Below are 27150 nucleotides of genomic sequence, written 5' to 3'. Positions count from 1 at the left end.
TCATTTATTTTACTTTAATTTCATTATGATTTTATGTAGAAAACTTTTTTATATAGTAAATTAAATAAATGACTTTAGCTCGATTTTCACAGTTTATTAGCAATAAAAAAAAGGAAATAGAAAAAACAAAATGCAAAACATGGTACACTGCATGTTAAAAAAAACCTAAAAAACGTACAATTGTTTTTAGGTTTTGATGTTTTTGTATTAGTCTCTGATATTGTCTAATTAATAATCGATTTGCTCATTATGACAACAAAGTTAAGTTTTCTTTTATTAAATGTACAATTTTGTACATGGAGTTCAAACACTTGTTAGATCTGTAGTTTAGATTATGTTAAAATAAAAGAGTAAAGGAAAAAACAGAAGTAAACGTTTTTCGTTGATACTAAAATGATATAATGGAATTAAAAATAAGTAAAAATAAAAACTGGTATGACATAATCGTACAAATAACCTAAAATCTTCACAAAAAAGTACTAGTGCGTTTTTTTTATTGAATCAATTATATTCAACAATTTTTTTTCCAAAAACAAAAAAGTAAATAAAAACATGGAAATGCTTACATTAATACATTAAACAGCTTTCTTGTTTATCAGATTATAAATAGATGATGATAAAAATAATGTGAAGTAAAAAGGCTTGTTTGACTTCATGCGGCGCCGCAAAATCGACATCCGGATGAGGTCAAAGTACCGCGAGGAGTTTGCTTTTAAATCGCTCTCGCGGAACTTTGACGTCATCCGGCTGTCGGTTCTTGCAGGGCCGCATGAAGTCGAACAAGCCTAAAGATAGCGATCCGCTTACGTCATTTTCCGGCGTCAGAAGTCGCATGACACCGGAATATGCTAACGTTCAACATGGCGTTAAGCAAAACATACGGGCAGAAACCTATTAAATTTCAACTGGAGGAGGATGGAGACTTTTACATGATTGGATCAGAGGTTTGTAATTAAATGCACTTTTATTGTTCAAGGTGATTTAGTTTGTATATGAACTAGCAAGTGTTTTCTATGGGTGCTAATACGTCAGCTAGCTAGCCAGCTATGCTTGTTTTCGTTTAGAATAAACCGAGTAATGCTGTTGATAGTGGTTTTCTTACAGTAGATGATTTCTTAAAATTATTCAGTCAAAACTCAATAGCAAATCGATATTGGGGGCTCGGTGATTGGTGTTTATATTACGCTCAATAACGTTACCAGTGTGTCAGATGTAAGTTAAACAATTCAGTCACGATCTCCGAACAAGCTGAAGAAATTATGCAAATGTTATTTAAAAAACCCTCTCTCTCTTATTTGTATGTTTTAGGTGGGAAATTACTTGCGTATGTTCAGGGGGTCTTTATATAAAAGATACCCTTCACTTTCAAGAAGACTAGCGACAGTAGAGGAAAGAAAGAAAATTGTAGCATCATCTCACGGTGAGTGTCGATTTAACTGTAAACTCCTTAAACCCAAAGTAAAATGTTTACGAAATGTTCAAAGTAAGCCATGTCAACATGATGATTTCCTACGGTATAAGCGATTTTGTTGTGTTAGATCACGGTTACACCACTTTAGCCACCAGTGTGACGTTGTTGAAGGCTTCAGAAGTAGAGGAGATATTAGAGGGACATGACGAGAAGTATAAAGCGGTGTCCATCAGCACTGAGCCTCCAGCCTATCTCAGGTATACCGTTTCTAACCCTTGATGTTTTGATATTGAAGACCTAAATTATTAAAATTTATTTAATAAAAACCTAAAAGGGACTTCTTGTGCTGTTGCATAAAAGCATATGTCTATTTTACCTTCGGATTTCTTCAAAGGGAGCAGAAAGCCAAGAGAAACAGCCAGTGGGTGCCCACCCTTCCCAACAGTTCCCACCACTTAGATGCTGTTCCTTGCTCCACCACGATCAACCGCAACCGAATGGGACGTGACAAAAAAAGGACCTTCCCTCTATGGTGATTTTATTTATATTTTGACAACTTTCCAACTTTTTATTTTTTAGATTTGACCTGAAGGTCAAGGACATCCCATAATATCCACGTAATTCACAATTAAACGGAATTTGCAGGATTTATTATTTTTGCTATGTTGTAACTGTCCCCTGAATATGCTGTGCAGCTTTGATGATCACGATCCTGCTGTTATCCATGAGAATGCTACACAAGCTGAGATCCTGGTGCCCATCCGCCTTGACATGGAGATTGATGGGCAGAAGCTGCGTGATGCTTTCACATGGAACATGAATGGTAAACTGTCCCTTTCTTAAGCATCAATTAAAGAGTTATCTCTTTAAATGTGAGCTGTGCCACTGTACCACAAGCGTCACGTTTCACAAACCAACCATTTTTTTCTTTCCCTGCTCGTATAGAGAAGCTAATGACTCCAGAGATGTTTGCTGAAATCTTATGTGATGATCTGGATCTTAGCCCCCTTACATTTGTTCCTGCCATTGCCTCAGCCATCAGACAGCAGATAGAGTCCTACCCCACAGACAGCATACTGGATGAGCAAATGGACCAGAGAGTCATCATCAAGGTACCGCACATGCATTGTTCTGCTTGAAATCCGACACTGCAGTATTAAACATTACACATTAAGTGTCCTTGATTTTAGCAACTCCAGCTTCATAGAACTGATCCATTAAACTTTCCCATTAATATTTTGTTGGGCCGTCTAGTACAATGCAAGCAAGTGTGGGATCCATTTAGCTTGAATTAAATTGTCAGATCTGTAACGTCACAGACTTTTAAAGCCCACTGGAAAAATGTAATGACTATGAGTGCTGTTTTCTTTACCTTTGCAGTTAAACATACACGTTGGGAACATATCTCTGGTGGACCAGTTTGAATGGGACATGTCTGAGAAGGAGAACTCACCTGAGAAGTTTGCCCTAAAGCTGTGCTCTGAGCTTGGCCTTGGGGGAGAGTTCGTCACCACTATTGCGTATAGCATTCGTGGCCAACTTAGCTGGCATCAAAGGACCTATGCCTTCAGGTAAAAACACACAAACAGTCAAAACTTGCACTGTCTCACTCTTGCCGGGCATGATTTGTTTTAAGACATTCTTGAATGTTTTTCCAGGATAAGAAATATTGGGGTGAAATGTGGACCACACCGTTATTAATGATTTGTCTGGTCTCAACAAATGTTAAAATACTTGGCATTACAAAGAAGGGGTGGATTTAAAAAAAAGAAGGGGTAGATTTCTACTTTACTATTATTATTATTATTACTATTATTACAATAATACAATAATTTTTGGATTTGTAAATGCCTTCAGATATAAACTGGGCAGCACCCATTAAAATACTCGAGGGACCTCTATCAATTCATTCTTTATCATTCTATAAATCACAAAACATGGTAACGCCCTTATTATACACTAAATGATGTGTCAGGTTTAAAATATTTATGAACCTTAACAAAAATAAGACACACTCAGACCACGAATGGGGTGTATAATATTCTGCAGGGAGAACCCAGATTGAGATGTCTCATCAGGAAACACTCAACTGTCTCTCGATCTGAGCTTCTCTGCGGACTGCATTTATTTAGGTTCTAATCACAGGGTTGGTTCATTCCAAAGGTCGAACCTCACAGACCTTCACAATGGTAACAACATCACACATTTTTCTAATAGGGGTGTCAACAATAATCGATTCGGCAATGCATCGCAATGCGGGCATGCACGATTCAGCATCGATGCAGCAAAGTGCCATAATCGATTATGTATGTCACTGTTTATTTTTTGGCCTCGAGTGGACAATAAAGCTGTTTCAATACCTTTCGGGGGCATAACAACAACAATCAAGATGGCTGAGGCGGACAGAGTTGACAGTGATAGACTGGTAAATAAAAACCACCCTTTTCCATGGAAAATGGACATATGGGCACATTTCGGATTCTACGAAGTTAATGGGCAACTAGACAAGACTTAAGCTGTGTGTAAATTCTCATCTCAGGTATATAATTGTCATTGTCTTAAAGCTGCTAAGCTTCCGTTTTTGTTGAGAATAGTTGCACTTGCCTTGTTGTGTACAGTAGAATTCTGATGCATCGCAATGCATCGTAGAATCGAATTGAATTGAATCGTTACCTGATGAATCGTAATTGAATCGAATTGTGAGGACAGTGCCAATGCACACCCCTATTTTCTAAGTCTAGAAGAATAGGATTGTCTACATTCTACCAAAAACAAGATAGTAACTTGATGATGTAGCTTAAATATGCAGTAATCAAAATTCGTATGATAACAAGGGAACATTCTACCCACTATTTCACCTTGGCAGTTTTTCTGAGTAGCTAGTAAATATGATTCTAAGCAAAGGGTTATACATTCATAAATGGTAACATAATATATTCAAAAATGTCATAAGAAATACATTTTCTCCAACATGATCCTCTGTGACATTTGACCTCTTAAAACTGCAGGCTTGGCAGCAAATTGCTAAATAACCCTAACTGAAAATTGGGCTAAATGTCTTTTGTAGGCCAGACTTCAGACTTAAAGGGACACTCCACTTTTTTTGAAAATATTCTCACTTTCCAGCTCCACTAGAGTAAAATATTAGATTTTTACCGTCTTGAAATCCATTCAGCCGATCTCTGGGTCTGGCGCTACCACTTTTAGCATAGCTTAGCATAATTCATTGAATTTGATTAGACCAGGGCTAGTCAACTGGCGGCCCGCGGGCCAAGTGCGGCCCGCCAATCATCTTTATCCGGCCCGCCGGTCACCTTTGGCCGTTTCTCAATCGGAAGGCTGCAGCCTCCGGAGGTCGCATATGCAAACTGCATACATCATCAAGTTTAAGTTAACTGAGCATTGCATTCACAAATCATTAGCATATTACAACAATTTACGATTAACTAAGAATAATAGTCAACTTTATAATTGTTAAAATTCTGAAATAAGACTTAATAACGTATGCAGCCTGGAAATGCGACCTCCGGAGGCTGCAGCCTTATTGAGAAACGACTATAGTCTGATTTAAATTCAGCGTGATTACTTTTACCTTTCCACTGTACAAGACAACACAGAAAGGGGCTGTGTGGGGTGCCAATCATCTGCGGGTGCGGAATTATCTGATCCAATTCGAGCTTTGGATGCATTCAAGAAAATAAACTTATGCGACTACACCGCATGTGACGCGGCGACCGGAAGTGATGTATTTCAGTGTGTTCCAATCAAAACTGTGCAACGTTAAAATTATTCATTATTTTTTGTTTTACTTTATCAGTAACACTTGAATACTTTAATTGCTGGTAAGTAAATTATTAACTATACTCGTAGATTAAAGGTTCTCTCCCATGACAGATTTACGATTAAACTACATTTTCATTTCGACTGCCACTAGGGGGCGAACTCCCGACAGTTATATCTGTATGTAATGTACAATGGAAAGGCTGTTTAGCCTATATGTCTATAAAAATTAAAAAAGAAAACATGTAGTGCAATTTTAGTCATTAGGAGAAGACTATATGTTGTAAGTAGTTGACATGTAACAATTAATGAAAGTTAAACAGTTATAAACAAAATATGTTTAGGAGTGTTGATCTTTTACACTTTTACTATTAACATTTGGCTCTTACGTGTTAAACTGTAATTGTTTTAAATATTAGTAAAGAAAATGTGAGTTTTCAGTAATTAAAAGGCTTTTAAATTTCAATTTTTTTGAAAATGCATGTTTTTAATAGGTTTTTTTCAAATATACTACAACAAAAGTAAGGAAAACCACAACAACACACAAATATATATGGTAAAAGTAAAAAATATATCAAAAGTAAAAATAGGGGTAAAAGTTTGGCCCGCGTCATATTTACAATTTTAAAATCTGGCCCCCGAAGAAAAGTAGTTGAAGACCCCTGGATTAGACCATTAGCATCATGCTCAAAAATTACAAAAGAGCTTCAATATTTTCCCTATTTTAAACTTGACTCTTCCATAGTTACATTGCGTACTAAGCCCGACAGAAAATTAAAAGTTGAGATTTTCTAGACCGATATGGCTAGGACTATACTCTCATTTTGGCCTAATAATCAAGGTCTTTGCTGCTGTAACATGGCCGCAGGAGGCACAATACTACGCAGCAACCGAAAATAGTCCCCTTAGCATCTTTCAATAGAAGGGGACTATTTTCAGGCACTGCGTAATATCAGTAAAAATCAAATGTTTAACTCTAGGGGAGCTAGGAAATGAGTATATTTTCAAAAAAAAGTGGATTGTCCCTTTAAAACAAACATTGTTTGTATAAAAGCATCCGTTTGTGTTAATAAAGAGGTTAAAGGGATGTCTTTTTAGATTTAACTTGCATTGTAAACTTTCCCCAAGTTGGCCATCTCAGATTTGATCTCAGACAATGTTGTAGTGTCTGGGAATTAGGAAACTCATCAAAAAGGGCATGAGTTTCTTGCAGGGGAATTTAGTTTTTATTTTATGGTCGTGATGATCTGACCTTACTCATAAGCTTATGCCTATAGATCTGACCTCACATAGTCACGTAGTCCCTATGTTTTGTCTCTGCAGTGAGAACCCTCTTCCCACAGTGGAGATTGCCATCAGAAACACAGGTGATGCTGACCAGTGGTGCCCATTACTTGAGACACTGACGGATGCTGAGATGGAGAAGAAGATCAGGGACCAGGACAGAAACACAAGGTAGGAAAACAAACTGCCTCTTAGGTAGTTTGCCCCTTAGCAGTAGTGTACCAATAAGGCAAGCCATCATATACAATGTTGTAAACATTTAATACAGACTGTTCTCAATTTATTTTGTGTTCCAGGCGAATGAGGCGACTTGCAAACACAGCCCCAGCATGGTGAAGAAAACTAAACGCTCCCACAACTGTACAAACCTAAAGAGAGCAAATGCCAATAGAATACAGCATTACTGACATTAAAACAGAGACATTCCATTTGCCAGTCCTGAAGGCTTTGACTTTTCTCTTGGTTGGTCCCGGTCCAGTCCCTTCAGATTTGAGCAACCCAATATTTCCTGTAAACTAAAGAAACATCTGCTTCAGTCTGGCTTACTCACTATGTCGTGACCCTTCCCTCCACACAGTGTCTGTCAGCTCGAAAAGTTGAGAGTATTTTACGGTATCTTTATTTGTCTTGTTTTGTGTTTGTGTATAGATGCCATTTTTGTAAACAGTGTGCTTTTAAATAAAATGATTAAGATAAGAAAAATGTTTTTCTGTCATTGATTTTGTTTGTTTGTTGTGAAATTCAACTTGTAATTCACTTTTGCAAGTATAGGTCATATGGGGCAACCAGGGCTAAGTAGCCTTCTTAAACGAACATGCCGACTTTTTGGGACTTTCGCTTATTCACCATATCCCCCAGAGTTAGATGAGTCCAAAGATATCTTTTTCGACTCTGTGTGTGCCGTAACTCTATCTGATGCACCCACCGCTAGCCTAGCTTAGCACAAAGACTGGAAGTAAATGGCTCCAACTAGCATACTGCTCCCAAAAAAATCGACAAAATAATGCCAACATTTTCCTATTTATATGTTGTGATTTTTATAGTCACAACGTGTACAAATAACAAGGTCATATGAGACACAGCCATCTTTTAACAGTATACATACTGGGAACTATATTCTCAGAAGGCAGAGTGATTAGCGCAACATTTGCACAAACTCTCTGCTTCTCACCACAGGGCTTCTCAGGTGCTGCAAGCAAATTACTCCGCCCAAGTGCATCGCCTTCTGGGAATATAGTTCCCAGTACGTATACAGTTAAAAGATGTATTTGTACATGCTGTGTCTATACAAATCACAACATATAAAGAGGAAAATGTTAGCGTTATTTTGTTACTTATTGGGAGCAGTATGCTAGCTGGAGCCATTTACTTACAGTCTTTGTGCTAAGCTAGGCTAGCAGTGAGTGCGTTAGACAGTGTTACGGAGATGAAAAAGTTATGTATGGCCTTATCCAACTCTGGGGATACGTTGAATAAGCTAAAGTCCCAAAAAGTCGCGTGTTCCTAAAGGTATTAAAATGTAATCTGAAATCTTGCAATCTTTGCATCGCTGGCTCAGATCAGCTATTTGCATCTCACTTGGAAAGCAATCAATGCTTTAGATATGAAAAATATGACCTATATTTTATTCTAGAGCAAAAAAATAGAACAAAACTACAACCAACCTGTGTGTAAATATTACAAGTTTTTATTAACAATCAGCCTCTAGTTGTTTTGTATTAACAGTCAAAAAAGCCTATAAAAGGTTCTTCCAAATGTATCCATCCATCCCAAATTGCAGCAGAACAGACTCATCCTGACAACAATTCATCTCTAACTGTTCTGAAACACAAAGCTTTTTGTATTTTGCCTTGCCACTACAATAACAAAGGCCGTTAAACTGCATAGTCTGCAATTCAATTTGCCAATTCAGATATTTGGCACGTTTGTGAATGTGTCCACCTCCATCAGTACTCTATGGCCAGTGGTTACCAACCTTTTTCACTTCAAGGACCCCACTCACGTATTTTTTTTCCAAATAAAATTAACTAGCGCTTGGAATGACTAGACAGATATTTGCTACAAAATGGCCAAAAAAATAAGAAATATCTTGCTTTTTGCTTGTTATAGCTTATTTTAATGCTTTTTTGTCCAATTTTTTATAATTTAAATCATCTTGAGGCCCCCTTGGACATCTGCTGAAGCCCCCTGGTTGGGAAACACTGCTCTGTGTGAACAAAGATGCAGTAGAATACCAAAGAAAAAGTGCAAAACTGTCCATTCTACCCTTCATTGAGATAAAATAGTTGGATGAATAATTTTCCTTTAAACTTGGTTGCTGACATTAAAAAGCCACCGTTGCTTTGTAATTTTAGTAAGAAAACAGCAATTGTTTAAACCATGTGGTGTGAATGAACACAGAAAGCCATTGTTATTGCGAAACAAAACCACAAAGGAATACTTGTTTGTTTGTAATGTGCATGGAACACAAAACTGTGATCTATCACTTAGGTGGCCTAATGTCAATATGGCCATAATCCACAATGCAAACATCTCTTTCTCTGATGCATAGAGCAACAAAACACACCATCCCTTTAACAAGGAGAGATTACATATTCTCGTTTAGAAAACTCCTTTACAAACAAACTTCCTCAAAAACAAAACAAAGAGGTGGCCCTTAAATTTATGGCCAATTTAGTTAATCCTTGTGGTATTGCATTTTTCTAATCTTCTTGTTGAGGGTCTTCCCCATTTTGTCCTTGTCTTGCATCTTGGCTGGTATCTTCTGGAAGAGGGAAATAGTTGGGATCTTCCTGAGGTCCGTCAAACAGAGCTCGACTGTGGAACATAAATGAACACTTAGAAAGATTTAGCTTAATGTTGATGAACAAAGTCACAGTCATACTCACAAAATTCCAGGTGTGGCAAGAAGTTTTCTGCCTCCTGGCTGGTTAGGAAACACATCCTCCAGAAAGTAGTAGATATGTCCTACACCAATTCCTAGAAGAAAACAAGACTTTGCATGACCATATGTATTCTTTGGCATTTACATTAGATTTGTTTACAAAGTTGCAGACAAATGGGGCTCTACCCTTTATATTATTTGCAGAATCTCATTATGACAATGGCAACTTTGGCTTTAGGTTCTGCAATGTTTTATTAGAATTGTACTTTTTTTTTGGAAAACCAACAAAGTCACCTCTTCGACAGATAAGAAGTTCACATACCCAGAAGATCAATAACAATGGAGTTGCCAAGCAACAGTGAGAATCCCATGAGCACCCAGGGGAGGAATGGGGCTTGGAAGTTGAGTAGGCCAAAGAAATTCATACGAATGTAAGGGTTTCTTCTACTCCACACATAAACCAGCATGATGGTGAAAGCCTGTCCTAAGAAGAACAGGTGGGCAAACAACCCGAAGAGCTACAGATATTTAAGTTAAAGATGAAAACACAGCTATACTGAGAGCTTCCTTAAATCTTACAAATAAAAAGCATGAGAAGATATATATTGCTTACTTATATACATAAGGGGTATCAACAGAAACCCGACAATACAATGGAAATCATGTCAATATTTTGGTTGTCAAATCTATAGAGCACTGTGAAGTAAAATAGTATAATACTTACAAACCCTCTCCATTTACAATAAACATCTACAGTGCTGTGACATTTACATATTTATTGCTGTATATTAAAGTGTAATAAATAATAACACTTAATACTAAATAATACATTTTATTTCTACATGAGGTTAGGTAATAAAAAATGTATCTATATTCTACAGGGTTCCCACACCTTAGTAAACTTAAATTCAAGGACTTTCCAGGTCCAATACCCTCAAATTTAAGGACTAAATGTGGGGACACATTTGAAGTAAGAGCAAGGTTACATCGTGTTACCTTTTAAGATAAATTGTTACAGTTCCCTTTAGAGGGAACTCGCGCTGTTTCACTGCGGGACACTTTGGGAACGCCTCCAAGGATAAGTGCGTTTGACTGCGTATATCAAACTCAACCAATGGTGAGGCTAAATGACAAAGACAGGGTGACACGGGAACCAGGAAGTATATCACTATCTGAAATATTGCCAAAGACAGTGTTACAGGGACGCAGGAAGTATGGCAAGGGAGACGCAGCGTCTCATTCCCTTCTCAGGGAACAACAGTTACATACGTAACCCGAGACGTTTTCATGTGTCAAACACAACTATGCAAAAAAGCATTTTGGTATGAATCAGCATTCAATAATATGGATTTTTTTCCCAGAAAACTTCTTGCATAAAATAGATTCAAGCACTTTAAAGGACTTGTATCTATGTATGAATATTTCAAAAACTTTCCGGGGCCTTGAATGTTTTCCCCCAGATTCACAACCTTTCAAGGATTTCAAGGACCCCTGGGAACCCTGATTCTAAAACTTTGACTGACCTGATGAACATTTTGGCATGGGTGGACTTTGTCAATTCATGTTTATTCATAAACCACATTTGAAAACAGCAGAAGTGTGTAGAAATGTGATGAATAATTAAGGATACAGTTATGAGAACACCACCAAATAGGAACATGTAGACAAAGTCTGCCGTCCTCCCACGAAAGGAGCCTTCCTCTAGCATCCGGCAATAGCGATATCTGCTTAGTCAAGGACATAAACTGAGATCTGCCATACAACACACAGCTGCACAAGTGACTGTTATGTAAAGTAGACATAATATGAAACTGTGTGAATGTTTTCGTGCATTTGTGTGCACACTTCCTGAGAAAACCACAAACAATTTTACAAACAACCTATAATGTGAAATTAGTAGAGGATACAAAAAAATCATGTTGAACAAAAAGCTGAATCCAAGAGGTCCGAAAAACAAGAAGTTTGTGATTAGTCGCCATACCTGGATAAGAGAGACAAAGCACACATGGCAAAATAAAAACATTACACACTCTCATGATTTCTTTTTTTTAGAAACAAATTTTATTTGAACTAAACTAACCTGGTATCGCCTTAATATTAGGTCAGGGTTAAAATATAGTTGAAATGGTGTGATGAACTCAAGTTGCTGTAATTCATAAAACAAAACAATGTAATCCACATAAAGAATATCTTCAAATAAGTGTGCAATTACATCATTTATACAGTGAATACACTGACATATAATGGCTTTTTAAATAATTCACATACAATGTATCATAAATGCAATCCCACATAAAAAAACAACAAGTATACTTTAGGATTTACTATTGTATAGTGTGGTAAATTGTAGTATACTATAGTAATTACGACACTCTGTTATGTATGCTATATGATTCTGTAGTACTGTCTTAACTATAGTAAAAAAACAGTAGTAAATACTGTAGTATACTTATGGTAATAATAATAATGGTAAACAGTATCTATACATTTTACAACAGTAAATACTAAAGTAGACTGCAGTATTATCACAATTAATTTAGACAGATGTTACAGATGAGTGACACTCACAACAGCAGCTGTAGTCAGGACGCACGCAGTCGTGTACGCTCGCGTGACAGCTGGGATCTGCATGTACTCCTGAGTCACACTGTGTGCCATGATCTTTACACTCTTCTTCACTCTTCAACTTAGCACGTGTATCCGTATGGTCGCTTTACACCATATTTCAAAACACTGACGTTGAACAGCCATCGGTCGCTCCGCGCGGGTAGTTATTGTGTCTCCATGTCCACGTGGACTGTTAGGTTATCTTCATGGGTTCATGATGTTTGCGGTTGAAAATGAAATTCTTTTGAAAGACTTTTGTGTTTGTTCGGTCGCTTCAGCTCCTCCACGTGGTGTTAGGCAAAACAGTCTAGTTCTTTCGTGGACCAATGAGATTCCACCGTCCCACTGACGTCATACAACAAATAAGGACGCAATAGCGACACAACTGTCAAGAGAGTATTTTAATTTAAATCCAAAATACAGTTTAACACACAATTCATATAAAAGTATTTACACAGTAAATATGAAAATCTGAGGAAAAAGATTTAAGGTATAATTTTAATTAAAATTAAGAAAAAAAATGCACATAAATGATGTGAAGACAAGATATTCCAAGCTGATCGAGTATCCCACATGAAAAAATACTGTTATATACTTCAGCATTTACCAGTAAAATTACTAGATAATATTACTTTGAATAGTAACCTAAATATTAAAGCATACTGCAGTAGTTAGTTAACAGTATGGTTAACACTACAGAATAATGTAGTATACATTAACACGTGTTACTATAATATAATACTATATATTATGGTAAATACTAAAATATACTCTATAGTATTTTTTCATGTAGAATGATTTATAAAAATGTCAGTGTCCTGCACTGTTGTCAGTTTGTCGGTATATAAGTGAATCTATACAGTCAGAATCAATGTAATAAAAACACTTAAAAGATCCCTCACCTAAAAAACACTTTTGGATAAAAAAGAGACTTAAGCTAAACATTTTTTTGTGATAATCTGTACAAACTGCACAGTAAATAAAGTTATGAGAGTCACAGTCATCAGTTGCAACTAACATGTTACAATCGACCAGTTTCTCCTGAATTTTAAGTTACAGTACAACTTGCAAAGAAATTAAGAATAGAGTTAGGTACAAAACTAATGTTAAGATCCCTGATCACAAATGGTTTAGCACCTTGTTTAGCACCTTAACAACAGGGTATTGATGTCTCCTTACACAGTGGCACCATGATAATCACAACAAATACATAGTCGCTCATGGTTCATAAAGCTCAGATGTGGAAGATTTCCTGAGAAGAATATAGATTGATCAGACATTTCTATAACATGAATTGAAGAGAAATGCTTGAGGGAGCAAAAACCTAAGTTACAGCATTAATTTTGTCATTGTGATTTAAAAAAGTAGACGTTAATACATTTAAAAGATGGACTGGTCAAATCTAATGCTACGAAATGTTACACTTTATGCTTCAAACCAGAGAGTCTGAGAGCACTGTGCAGAAGACCAGAAGGTTCCATGAGAGTTTATGGCATGCTGCATCCAAAAAAGTCTGGACCAACATATCTTGGGTAACCCTCCAGAACCTTACGCCGAACTGGATCAAACTTCCAGTACTGTCGGCGACTGATGAAGACTGCGTTACCTGTGTGTGCAACAGTTAAAACATAAATGGGATTTCTTTTACATTTATATTTACATTCACTAATACGTGACAAAAGCTCCCCTGGCAGACGTACCATGGGCATCCTGAAAGGATGCGTCTATCTCATCAGGGATGCCCCGCCAATCATGCTGAATGCTGCGTGGGAAGCCCGGGTCAACCCTGTTCTCATGTGGATCCATTCGCCAGTAGCTTCCAGATTTGAAGAAGTATGTTTGGTGGCTGTGGTACTCCTTTAAACGTATTGCTGCCTGAATGTGTGTCACGGAAAGACCTAAAGTTTGTAGATGGTCTGGACCTGCTATCCGGTGCTCTGCATCAAATACCCAATAGTTGGAACCTTACAGAAGAAAAATATCAGTGATAAAAGGCACTGTATTGCTTTTCTTTATTCCAGTTTATTTTTTATATTTGTTCACTAAATTTGTAACTAAACAAATGATACATTGAAGAACAGTGGCCTTGGGTCACTCTCATTACAACTGCGCCATCTTGTGGTAAAACAGTGACATTTCATTTAACAAATTAAAATTGTTTAACATTGCATTTGATTGAATGTACTACTCTTAAAAAATCCTTATTGTAAAGTGTTACCAATGAACTACTTACAATGAGTTTAAGGTATACATTTGTGCTTGAACCCACAGCATTCACAATGCATTTCCAGATCAGCTACAAGACCCACCTGTATGTTTTTTAGGTATGCAGAATACAACATTGTGTAGATATATATTGTTCTGTGCCATACGTGAGAAATATCAGTTTTCTGGTGTTATGTGTTTTTATGTATTCATGTTTTATCATGCCCTGAATGAGGCAGAATGCAGGATGCTTCAGATATGGGTCAAGGGGAAGTACTGCACCACCCATCACCATTGATATGTATATAAGTAAGCCTGTCAGATCTTGCACTTCAACCACAGTCACCACAGTCAACCACCAGTGCTCCATTTACCAACCTTCAAAGAACCAGATATTGCCCTTTTTGTCTTCGTAGGCGGCATCTATGTTCCCTGGAATGCCCCTCCAGTGTCGAGAGGCCAGGGCAGGGTATCCCGCTTGCAGATGGCCGTCCCTTATGCGCCAGGCATAACGGGCCTTGAAGAAGAACAATTCCCCACGGATTATAGACACGGCATCAAAGTCTGTGTGGCAGGCGTCAGGCTGCAAACAGTAATGGAAAGACAGAAGTGAGAATAGAAACAGGAAGTAAACGGAGTTGAAGCAGACGGTACAGACGTTGACATTTTTAATCAACCTGCTGCCTACTTTGGATCTTGATTTTTGTTAAAGAGACATTCCACTTTTTTTTAAAATATGCACATTTTCCGGCTCTCCTAGAGTTAAACATTTGATTCTTACCTTTTTGAAATCCATTCAGCTGATCTCCTGGTCTGGCGCTAGAACTTTTAGCATAGCTTAGCACAATCCATTGATTCTGATTAGACCATTAGCATCGCGCTAAAAAATTACCAAAGAGTTTCAAAATTTTTCCTATTTAAAACTTGACTCGTAGGCGTAGCGATATTATTCACTATGCACTGAAAATAGTCCCCTTGGTTACTTTAAATGGCAGGGGACTATTTTCTGGCAGTGCGTAATATCACTACGCCTGCTGCAGACATGTTACATCAGCAAAGTCATTGATTATTACGCCAGATTGAGAGTATAGATCCTAGCCATATCTACCTAAAAAATCGCAACTTTTAATTTTCCATCGGTCTTAGTACACGATTAAACTACAGAAGAGTTTCGATAATTTTTTAATAGGAAAAATAAGGAAACACTTTGGTTATTTTTTGCGCAATGCTAATGGTCTAATCAGATTCAATGGATTGTGCTAAGCTATGCTAAAAGTGGTAGCGCCAGATGCGGAGATCAGCTGAATGGATTCCAAAACGGTAAGAATCAAATGTTTAACTCTAGTGAAGCTGGAAAATGATCATATTTTTAAAAAAGTGGAGTGTCCCTTTAACAGGAGTATTAACTCCTAACTGTATCTGAAGTAATGCATGTGTTTGGCATATTTGATGTGCAAAAACATATTCAGTGACTCACTGCACTGCTAATAATCTCATTGGTTTCTGTAGGAATTTGGGGCGGGGCTTGCGGCCGGGATCCATAGAGGTACTGAATCCCTTTCTTGTCATCTTCACTGAGCTGCAGAGGATAGGAGAAGCCGTAAAAAGGAGACATGATGGCTCCAGGCTCCAGAGAGTGCTGCAGACCCAGGACGTGACCAAACTCATGAGCCGCCACCTGCAGAAGATCTGTTCCTGTGTTAAATGAATAAATCTGTGAATCATCACTGAATCTCTGTAATGTTGAGATTTGTGTCGTCTGTAGCATTTTGTCAAGGCAATTGAGTGTTTAAAAATTACCAAGTTCATTGCCAACTGTCCAAGCCTCATCATAGTCAAAATGGATGTCTCCTTCCCGGTGTGTCCTCGGGAAAAAAGCATGAGCCAGGATTCCACCGGGTCCATCAAATGGCAAATTGTCTCCATGCCAATACCTAATAATATATATAAAAACACAGATATAAGTTAGTGCACTACATTGCACTAAAACAAAAAATACCAAAACCCAAAAAATCTTTGTTACCTTGTAAAGTCAATGACTATGTCTGCCTCTTGGTTAAAGACCTCAGTGAATGTAAGGGGTGTGACGTCAGTCCAGATTTTAATGGCTTCCTTTAGAACCTGCCTCACGCTATCCTTGCTCATCTGCTTTGGGAAGCGCTGGATTCTGAACACACATGTAAAAAACCATAAGTACATGATCATCTCTTTACAAACACATAAAGGTGTTACTGAGTACCTGATATTGGACCACCAACTAACAAAAGCCCACCACCAGAGTGTTTAATCTTTATTACCTATTCATCAACATAGACTTCTGTCTGGTGATAACATCACCTGATATCCTCCTGTGTGCTGACTGGGTGTTTTATGAGTATAATGTGAATGCGGTTTTACAGGAGATAAAATCCACAGCTTTGTGACCCAGTTCTCTGATAGGAGCAGAATTCTCCCTGCGGGAATTGAACCTCAGTCAAGAGATCAAACTGTTCTGGATCTTCAAAAACGTGCAATTTAAGAGTCATTATGTTTTGATTGTAGCCATTTATACAAATGTGAGCTCTAAATGATACATTCCTTGAAAAAAAGGGGTAATAGTCAAAATTTGTTCACGTTAACAGTAACATACTGTACAGCAGTTACAGTACTGCTTATATCAGAAATGCACATTTTAATGAAGGAAGCCAAGCTTTATTAGAGGCTTACACACCTATTTGTGTCTAGGAATGTGTCTGAATTCATTCCCTACTGTAAAGCAGTTTTTACCATACCTAATTCTGGTCTTCTTGTCTATACACTCTACAAAAAAAATATGTAAGCTATTTCCATACTGTTACATTTCCTCTGATACGTAAGGTTGTTATGACGTATGTTGTTGCATATGTGTACCAGAGGATATATAAAAGTATTGAAATTGCTTTCTTAATTTTTTAACGCAATTCAATTTTTAAATTAGATTTATAAAGATAAACGCAGAATTAAATTATTAGCTAAAGGAAGCATCATTATAACTAAGGCTGTAGATCTGAAATAATTCTTTATCATATCCTTACCATTTGTGTTTCAGAAATGAATGATGTGAGTTGTTGAGACTTTTCTAAGACTTATCACAATGCTTTTCCCGCCAGCATTTAAAAAAAGTTGCCAGCCAACGCCAGCATTTTTTATGATTTTCACAAAAGTTTAATGTCTTCCAGAACTTTTTATTTTTTTAAATATATAAACATACAATGAAAGGACAAACCCTTTGATTTCAACCAACAAGTTCCTTTGTTCTCTTTTTATCACCTCTTAAATATGGGTAGGTTTTTTCGAAAATACTAATTTTCTGAGATCATTGGCAGGGAAGCTTTTTGGTGGGGAAAGAGTTAAAGAGTTAAAGGTATCATTTTAGCGGCACCTAGCGGTGAGATTGTGCGTTGCAACCAACCTCAATTTCAAAACGCAATGAGAAGCTACGGTAGCTGCCACAGGATAAACCTGTCATCATCTGAGACAACGTAGGGATGAAACGCGCTCTGTAGAGCAGTTTGTCAGTTTAGGACTACTGTAGAAACATGACGGCGACCTTCATGGCATGCAAACAGACCTGTGGTGTATGTATGTAGATAAAAACGGCTCATTCTAAGGTAATAAAAACAATATAGTTCATTATGTAAGGTCTTTATACACCACTGATAATATAGTTATGGATATTATATTGCATTTCTGTCAAGAGATCCTTCTTAAAGTCCCACATTGCATGTTTAAATGGAGGATGACAAAATAAGTAAAAAAATCCATTAACATTAAAGTAAAGACTTCAGCCATAGGGACCCTTAAAGGAAAACACCACTGTTTTTCAATATTTTACTATGTTCTTACCTCAATTTAGATGAATTAATAAATACATATCTTTTTTCAATGCGTGCACTTCATCTTTCCACAACTTGTCGTGAATGTGTTAGCATTTAGCCTAGCCCCATTCATTCCTTAGGATCCAAACAGGGATGAATTTAGAAGCCAACAAACACTTCCATGTTTCCCTATTTAAAGACTGTTACATGAGTAGTTACACGAGTAAGAATGGTGGCACAAAATAAAATGTAGCGATTTTTTAAGCGGAAGAAAATGAGAACTATATTGTATGGTGGAACTGCACTTAGTTTGCAGCACTTCAACCTCTGGGGCAGTAACATCACATTCCTTGAGCGAGATTCGTTGAGCTAAGAACATAGTAACTGAAAAAAGATGGTGTTTTCCTTTAATATCATAAAGAGAGTATAGTAAACATAATTCATTCAATAATGGCTCTCATCTACTCTTAAATCTGCACGTCCCAGTTCTATTCAGGCATACTGGAAATATTACAAATACGACCAAAGAAAAAAGATCAACCACCAGATACATCCACACACTGTACTGCCCGTGAATAGATTCATGTGCAAACATGGTTGATTGCTTCTTTCACAGAAAAGGCACCCCAGCATACCTCCACATAAACTGCCTAATCCAGATGTGATCCGAAACAAAGATAGAGGCAGGTGCAATGAGAACACATTCTGTATCTGAATGGATGATAACGCCTAAGGAAAAGCTCTGAATATGGGACTTGTTTTAACTTTTCCAAATAAATGCCCGTTGCAAGGTCACCAGGGCCAACATATGCCTGACCACAACTGAACTAGCCGGCCCTTATTTTGCATGAAATTTCTTGATTCCTTACTTGTAAGTCAGGTCTGTTTTTGGCCAGCGTCCTCCAAAAATCACAAAGCGTTTTTGTCGGAGACGTCTGCTGAGACGCACCTCTCTTTGGTTGAGGTAGTCTGGGACCCCACATCGCAGCGGGCCTGGTGCCCTGGAGCTGTTCCTGAGTTGAGTCTCACCCTTTGGCCACGTTGGAGGTTTGAGGGGATCCTGAGGATGGGCTGCTTTGCCTCTCTTCTTTTCATAGTGGTATTGAGAACGCTGTGGCCAATCCTGCAATAAAAATATGGAGGCAGATGTACTGTTAAGCCAACAAAAACGTAACGTAAATGGAGAAGGAAATGTCTTGAATTAAGTGAACCCCCTGGCACAACGAAGTTCAGGATAACAAACATGATGTACGTTAAAGAACGGTAAATAAAAACAAACACGCTGCATCATATTCTGATAAAAATAAAGATTTAATCTTTGGGCTTTCCGTTGTTGATGCTATTTACTTACAACAGGACTATGATAGAAGGTACAGTATTCTGCCAGAGGAAGAAAATTTTGGAGGAAATGGCTGTTCATTAACATGGGCGTTAAATGAAGAGAGAAAATGCCGAGGGCAGCTCTGTAGAACTCTCAGGCATAATTCTGAGGCATTTACAGAAGCTTTAAACTTCAGGATGTTAAGGTTTTTATTTACATGGCTCACCTTTAACCCACTTGAAGAAAAAGTTTAATGTTTTGTTTATTAACAATAAATTAATAAAATTTAACAATACAGTCTGATTTTACATTATATTTCTTAAATTGTTTGCCTTCTGTAAGACTGAGAGGTAAAAGCATTTCTGACCAATAGCATTCTTGTTATTCTCTTCAACGGTTTACAATATTATAAAATGATTAGGACGTTTGCAAAAAAATGTCACACACAGGCTAAAAGTTTTTCCCTATGTGAACCCGTGTCTCTCCTCCAGGCAGGCAGTGACTCTTCATGCGTGAGGCTGAGCTGCTATATTGGAAACAATACCCAGCAGGAACCATGGAATGTGCCCTGATATCTGAGTCAGGAGATTTTTGACTTCTAACAGCATGCTGATTTTAAATGCACGTTTCAGATGTTAGCAAAAAGAAATCCACAAACCTCATTTCAGTTTTTGATATGGGTATGACGAGACACACAAGATGAGACACGAGATTGGGTTCACAAGAACAAGGCGATGTTTACTCTTTTTAAAAAATCCTCAATGATAACATATATAAATGTAAAATGGAAATTACATAATTTTAAAATGTTTTAAATAATCTAGGTCTGTCACCAACAATTATTTTAGTAAATGATAATGAAGTAAGTTTTGTGTATTAAAAGGGACATATCATGAAAATCAGACTTTTTTCATTTTTAAGTGCGTTAATCAACCTAGAAAATGTGAAAAAGATCAACCCAGTAACTTAGTTTTGGTAAACCATTCTCTGCAAGCATGTGAAAAAAGAAGGTCACTGAAATTTGGCTCCCCTTGTGATGTCAGAAGGGGATAATACCGCCCCTTAATCTGCACTATCCAACCACGGCACTGCCATTTAGTGCAGCTCATTTGCATTTAAAAGGACACACCCAAAAAACGGCACATTTTGCTCACACCTACAAAGTGGCAATTTTAACATACATTTTTTATAATACATTATCTATGCTTATTTTGAGCTAGAACTTCATATATGTACTATCAGAATCCAAAGATTTATTTCACATCTTAAAAAACCTTGTGAAATGTCTACTTTAAAAATAGACCTAATTGATGAAATAACCTTTAAAATTACATATACCTGTATAATGAATATGATACCAAGTAAACGCACGGTTTTTATCCAACAAAAACATGAAACATAAACTATATGTAATAAAAACCAACATTATGTATTATAACAAACCCCTGCAGATTGCGCCAACGGCCTGGCGATTGTTATTTTACTTTCATTTCACATTGAGATCATACTGAAGAGGATTAGGGCCACTGGTGAAAAAAATATTTGAATTCTGACTTTATCTCAGAATTCTGACTTTTATCTCAGAATTCTGACTTTAATCTCAGAATTCTGACTTTAATCTCAGAATTCTGACTATAATCTCAGAATTCTGACTATAATCTCAGAATTCTGAGATTAAAGTCAGAATTCTGATATTAACGTCAGAATTCTGAGATTAAAGTCAGAATTCTGAGAATAAAGTCAGAATTCTGAGATTAAAGTCAGAATTCTGAGATTAAAGTCAGAATTCTGAGAAAAAAGTCAGAATTCAAATATTTTTTTCACCAGTGGCCAGTAATGCTAGCACTGTAAATGATTTTTGCCACACACTCCTCATCAGACAGCTTTTCACCTTATGACCTTATTTCACCTTATTTTATTATTTGAGATCACGTCGACTTACACTATAACTGTTCTGCATGACACACTTACAAACATGCTCACAAAATTATATTTTTTATACTGAGACAATGCTTTGGCACAAAGGGATAGTGTAGACAATTTTCATTTTAAATATTTACACCATGCTCTTACATGACAGCTTAGTCTAAATAAATTGATCAAACTTCAAATGTTTTTGAAATTCAAGACACATGCTTGATTCAACTTCTTTTCTAAGTTGTTTATCCCATAATAACATCCGACTGCATTGTGTCTTCTGATCTATCACTGCATGAGATCTCCCATTACACTGAAATAGCATACACACACACACACACACACACACACATTCTGGTTTCCATGTTTTGTGGGGACATTCCATAGACGTAATGCATTTTATACCATACAAACTGTATATTCTATTCCCCTTACCTGCCCCATTCCCTAACCCCAACCATCACAAAAACCTTTCTTGTACCTTAGATTTTCAATAAACATCATCTTGTTTGATTTATAAGCTTGTTTCCTCATGGGGACATCAAAATGTCCCCACAAGGTCACAAAAACACTGGTATTCCTTGGTGGGGACAATTGGTCCCGACAACGTGATAATTACCAGGTACACACACACACACACAACCACACACACACGCACACACACACACATACATTCCATGCCTGGCACACAAAAGATGAGGTGGTTTCCACATTGTTAATTCACAATGCTGGTTCTGAATGCTCTATTTCCAAACATATATGTATTTGCTCCAGTTTTCAAAACATGGAGAACATGTTAGGACACATTTGGTTATTCTATGCATTGGGGAATGAAGGTGACACAATAGTTCCCTATTTTATTTGTGTGTGAGGGGTAATAAGCTTTCTACTAAGAAAGAGTTGCCTTGATCTTTTGGCAAAACGCAACATCTCATATGTATTTGATTTTGTTAAATGTCTGAGAAAGGAATACAATTTCCCTTTAAATGTTTAAAAGCTGCTCTGATAAAAAGATTCAAGGGGTCATATTATGGGATTTTTTAAAGATGTAAAATAAATCTTTGGTGTCCCCAGAGTGCGTATGTATAGTTTTAGCTCAAAATACCCTACAGATAATACAAATTTGCAGTTTTTGGGCTACGAATGCAAAAAAAAAACCACTCCAATGAAAATTTTGACAATATTCAATGTGTTTAGTCGAACAGTTGGGGCATCTGACTGTCATGTTTATTGCTGCCTAACTGCGTGACATCCATCACAGCAAATAGTCCTGCAGCAGATTTGCACTGAACGGCAGCTCCAAACAATATAAAATAAATGTATAATTAGAAATTCTTGATTTTATATTTTAGGAAACTGAGGCTGGAAATTATTATTTTTTCCATACTCCATTTTATTTTTCAAGTCAAATTTCATACTTTTCTATACTTTTCCAAAACAGGGGAAGTTGAAACACTTGCACTCCTTTCATTTTCTGTGTAATTGTACGATTGTACGACAAACTTTAAGTGTTCATTTGTAGCAGAGATTTGTGTGTTGATTGTGTAAAAAAAGATTAATCTAACTTAAATATTTTTTGAATGATAAGAGTGTATAAAGCCAAAAAGTGTTACTTTGTTCCACACTCTCCCCTACCTCTCGAAGAGGGCATAGCGTGGAATGAAAGTTTGTTCATGTTTACAGACATCATACGGGCAGAGTAAAAACTTGTCTAAGAGAGCTTGAAAGCTTGCCAACGATGCTTTCTGCTTCTTTTTTATTCCTGCAAAATTTGAGTCGGCAAGTTTCTTTTGTAGTCTAAGTTAATTTATGTTCAAGTTATAACTTCACGAAACAAAGCCAAGATACAGAGACTGTTGTATCTTTTCATGTGTGCTTAAATATGTCAGTAAAGTTCTGCGACTGAGCCTTTATACAACAGTGAACATCCCTGATTGGCAATGACTAGAGCTCCCACATCCTTTGCCAAGGCCTGCACTTCAACCCCCTGCCCCCTATCTCTCGTTTACAGCTTCAAAAGAGGAAATCCAGATAAGAGGTCTGGCAGAAGAAACTTAAAGGTAAGACTCTTCGAAGCAATGGGTGATTAGAAAATGAAAACGGTATGATTAAAAATGAAACACAGGATTAAAAAGGAGTAATGATTACTTTCAAGTGAGCTTTTGCATGTAAGCCTCCAGATATTGTGGATTCACCACCTGTGCTAAAGTTAAACTTTGTCCTCAGCAGCATAAATCTCCATCTGATTTATCAAATACCAGCAAAGCAATGTTTCAAAGATTGTTGGATTGATGTTTTGAAAGATTTTGGCACTTGGCACTTGACATCTCTCTCTCTCTCTCTCACACACACACACGCGCGTGCACGCACGCACACACACAGACACAAGAAGTGCCTAATCTTATGCATATTCCACATTTTATCATAAGTGTTTTAATGCAGTGACTTGAACTGGTCTTGGTCTTGACTTGGTCTCGGTTTAGGTGGTCTTGACTACACCACTAGTTTCTCATGAAGAATTATGTTGAAACTTAATATATACCTAATAGTAAAGTTAAACAGGTAGTTCGTTCAAAAACAAATAAAGTTGGTCCAAACCTGTATAAATTTCATGGTTCAAAAGATATTTGGAAGAATGTCTGTAACAAAGCAGATCTGGGGCACCACTGACTTTCATAGTAGTAGGTTCCATAGTAAGTGAATGGTGCCTTAGATCTGTTTGGTTATTAACATTCACAAAAATATCTTCCTTTGTGTTCACCAGAACAAAGAAAACTATTTAGGCTTGGAACAACTTGAGGGTGAGTGGATGAATTTTCATTTCTGGGTGAACTATCCCTTTAAGGTCTCAATTTTTGCAACACATTTTGAAAACATGTGTCACCTGTAAATAGTCCCCCAATTTGCTATAACAGACCCAGTAAAACTGCTCATAAATATCACTTTACAGTCCCATTTTAATAGTGTATGAACAGATGTCTTACTTTGACAACATTATTTTGATGTTTTCTCCTGGAAAGTCTTATTCAATTCCAAAGAGAGTAAAAAAAACTAATAAAGGAATACATACTTCACTACCTAAACATTATTTTTGTGCTTCTCACGCATTCAACATTAACTAAAGTTCACTGTATATTACTGGAGTCCAACTAAATGGTGTAATTATTAAGCTGCATATATTAACCTCATATAAACTGTATAGATTAACTGGAGTGTTAAAATGGCATCTTCCTCCTTGGCTAATGCTCAGCTCTCCCAACATTTATATCAATGGGAAAGGGATGTGAAAGGGCTCAAAATCCAGTGTGAACAAAGCACTTTGAATATCACAGACGACAAACTATACAATCTATTCTCTCTCAGCGTGGGATGTTCCTGAGAGACAGAGCACGGGATCAAAACAATCATAATAGGAATAAGGGCAAAGCTGTTTCTGTAAGCAGACTTTCACATTCCCCAAATTCTCTCTAGAGCACACTATGCATTTATGTGTGTGTGTGTGTGTGTGTGTGTGTGTGTGTGCTGATAAGTATGTGTATCCCTTCATATGACACAAAACATCGAACTTGCCCATGCCTGCACAATCCCTCACACTTTTGTCAAAAGTAAGGCAACCAATTGACCAGATTATAATTTAGTTTTACAGTTTACCGTAGTCATCGTAGACAAAACAACCACAAATCCGTTCTGACCAAAGGTTGATTGGGGTCATTCTCTTAAAGGGATAGTTTACCCAAAAAATTTAAATTCTGTCATTATTTACTCACTCTCATGTTGTTACAAACCTGTAGGCTACAAATTTCTTTGTTCTGATGAATACGAAGGAAGATATTTTGAGGAATGTTCAAAATCAAACCGTTCGTGAGCCCCATTAACTTCCATAGTAGGCTATTCTTTTTCCTAGTATAAAAAGAAAATGGGGCTTACGAATGATTTGATATTTTTAAAGTATTTGATATTTTTTATACAAAGAAATAGTTTTGCTAGGAAATATGCATAGGTTATGACACAACTAAATGTGGCAGGTTCTGGCTCGTATTTACAAAGGCTTCAGAGCTCTTTTGCACATTGTGATTAATGATAATGCTATTCAATGTAACTGAATCTGTGCCAAAAGACTACTTGTACAGACCATAATTCAGTCTGGTGGTGTTCAGAAAGCTCTGGCATAAATAGCATTATAAGTAAAAAGCACCAAGGTTTAAAAAGAGAAAAAAATGATGAGTAGCCTAACTAAAATTGTAAAAATAATTTTTTTTTAAATGAAAACGTTTTACTTTTTGTGGGAGTAAAATGACTAACAAAATGCGTTTCGTTAAAAGCTAGAAGGAAATGCATTAAATCGGTCATTACAATTAAATCACTAATCTATTTTAAGCTCACCGTATGCTCCTTGTGCTGGATCAGCCCTCGTCCCCCATGCACGGGCACGCATCTGACGGTCAGGAGAACGTGCAGTAGGAACGCGCCTGACAGAAGCCCGGACACCCGCATCCTTCGATCCTCGCGCTCTGTAAAAGTGCGAGATGTCGCGAGGGAAAGTTCTCGCGCGATGCTTGCACCGGTTTTTATATGAAATGATTTCGTTGTACCCTTCCCTCCAATACACCGTTTCTCTTATGGGACGGAGTGACAATATTGCCCGGCCCCACGTGACTTTTAACTCTTTTGCCTCAGGAGCGAGTGAAGTTTGAGATCAGCGAAGCACATCACAAAGGTTTTGTTTACGCCGCCAGTCTTGAAATGAGTTTAGACTTTCTACATATGGTTTTGGTCTGTTTTATGACTAACATTATTGTTAGTTTAGGCTATATGATGAATCTGCTGCTATACAATGACCTTTTTATTAATTATTATCACGTTATTATGAAGATTCTATTATTTATTGGTCAGGTTTGTTATTAAATAATGTTACGTTTTAAAATGTAACTTACTTCTGTGCTTTTAGGTTGAAGACTAAATAGCTTTTGAACTCAGTATGTGGGTGCAACATAGATGCAGGTGCAGAACTAATGAGGTTTCACTTATTTTTTAAAGCCGGACCATTAGGTTCAGATGTTGTTTGTATTCCTCTCCTCTGGTAAGCCATATGGACACATGGAGACTTATAGCGTCATCAATGCGTCACTCACAATGTTTGTTTGAGTGCAACATTGTCATGCTGCTGTAAAAAAAGAAAACATTGTCATACTGCCAAGATGCATTTGTTGTTTACTGTACATGCATGTAGATAGGTAGGATTAACATGTAAAGCTGTTGGGCGTAGGTGAACACTGGTAAATCTCACCTGCATCGAATAGATGAGCTCATGTTGGAGTTTCCCCAAAAGCCCCAAATATCTTAGGATGGTACTAATTTCATTACTTCACCTGATCAAAATCTGACCACAAGTTAATGTAAAACCAATGGAATGAAGGAATGGAAAAAACAATTATAATGGAATGCAACTACTAATTCGATTAAAGACACCATACAAGATATTTAGACAAAACTTAAACCGTGGTTTGCCAACAAAGTGACTTTTAACAGATGTATGATGACTTTATTGTGTCGAAAACAAGCAGCTGTGGGTTTAATTGTAAAACAATTGGGTACCATAAAAACCATTATTTATTGTGTGACACAATAAACAAATGCATTTGCTTTGTATGGCACAAATTACTCTTAACAATCTCAGAGAAAGGTTAATAGAAGGTGCAAAAGTTGGTTGATACTTTGTCACAATATATACTTTTGTACATAAGGTGCATATTGGTACCTCAAAGGAACACATTTTGGTACCTTAGAGGTACAAATCTGTTCCTAAATGGTAGATATTAGGACCTTCTTAAAAGGCCTGTCACAGTGATAACTTTTGTACCTTTGTTCTGAGAGTGCAGACTGCATAGTAACAGAATTTGTTCAA

General features: G+C 37.0%; 2 protein-coding genes across 3 annotated transcripts; one reads left to right on the top strand and one right to left on the bottom strand.

Annotated features, from left to right (window-relative positions):
* The first annotated feature begins 808 nt into the window (after nt 1-808).
* Nucleotides 809-7177, top strand: smarcb1a (SWI/SNF related BAF chromatin remodeling complex subunit B1a). 2 transcript variants are annotated; one of them, XM_065247234.1, is made up of 9 exons: nt 809-944; nt 1309-1420; nt 1560-1668; nt 1806-1943; nt 2107-2234; nt 2357-2523; nt 2792-2982; nt 6515-6646; nt 6772-7177. In XM_065247234.1, exons 1-9 carry the CDS (start codon nt 846-848, stop codon nt 6809-6811), a joined length of 1116 nt encoding a protein of 371 aa, XP_065103306.1. In that variant the 5' UTR covers nt 809-845; the 3' UTR covers nt 6812-7177. The 2 variants fall into 2 exon arrangements, with proteins under 2 accessions (XP_065103306.1, XP_065103305.1); XM_065247233.1 differs by having other exon boundaries at nt 1539-1668.
* A 969-nt stretch (nt 7178-8146) lies between these two features.
* Nucleotides 8147-25950, bottom strand: mmp11a (matrix metallopeptidase 11a). The gene is made up of 16 exons (XM_065248475.2): nt 25629-25950; nt 18877-19130; nt 16195-16338; nt 15972-16105; nt 15649-15866; nt 14550-14754; nt 13667-13930; nt 13459-13572; nt 13146-13218; nt 11928-12039; nt 11440-11505; nt 11267-11340; nt 10990-11083; nt 9682-9877; nt 9364-9454; nt 8147-9292 (listed from the first exon to the last, which is right to left on the bottom strand). The coding sequence occupies exons 1-16, from the start codon at nt 25737-25739 to the stop codon at nt 9178-9180; spliced, it is 2265 nt and encodes a 754-aa protein (XP_065104547.1). The 5' UTR covers nt 25740-25950; the 3' UTR covers nt 8147-9177.
* Nucleotides 25951-27150: the final 1200 nt, after the last annotated feature.

This window comes from Paramisgurnus dabryanus, chromosome 11 (assembly GCF_030506205.2).
Source record: "Paramisgurnus dabryanus chromosome 11, PD_genome_1.1, whole genome shotgun sequence".
Taxonomy (NCBI): Eukaryota; Metazoa; Chordata; class Actinopteri; order Cypriniformes; family Cobitidae; genus Paramisgurnus; species Paramisgurnus dabryanus.
The sequence above is the reverse complement of the archived record's forward strand: the minus strand, read 5'-3'. Positions and strand labels throughout refer to the sequence as shown.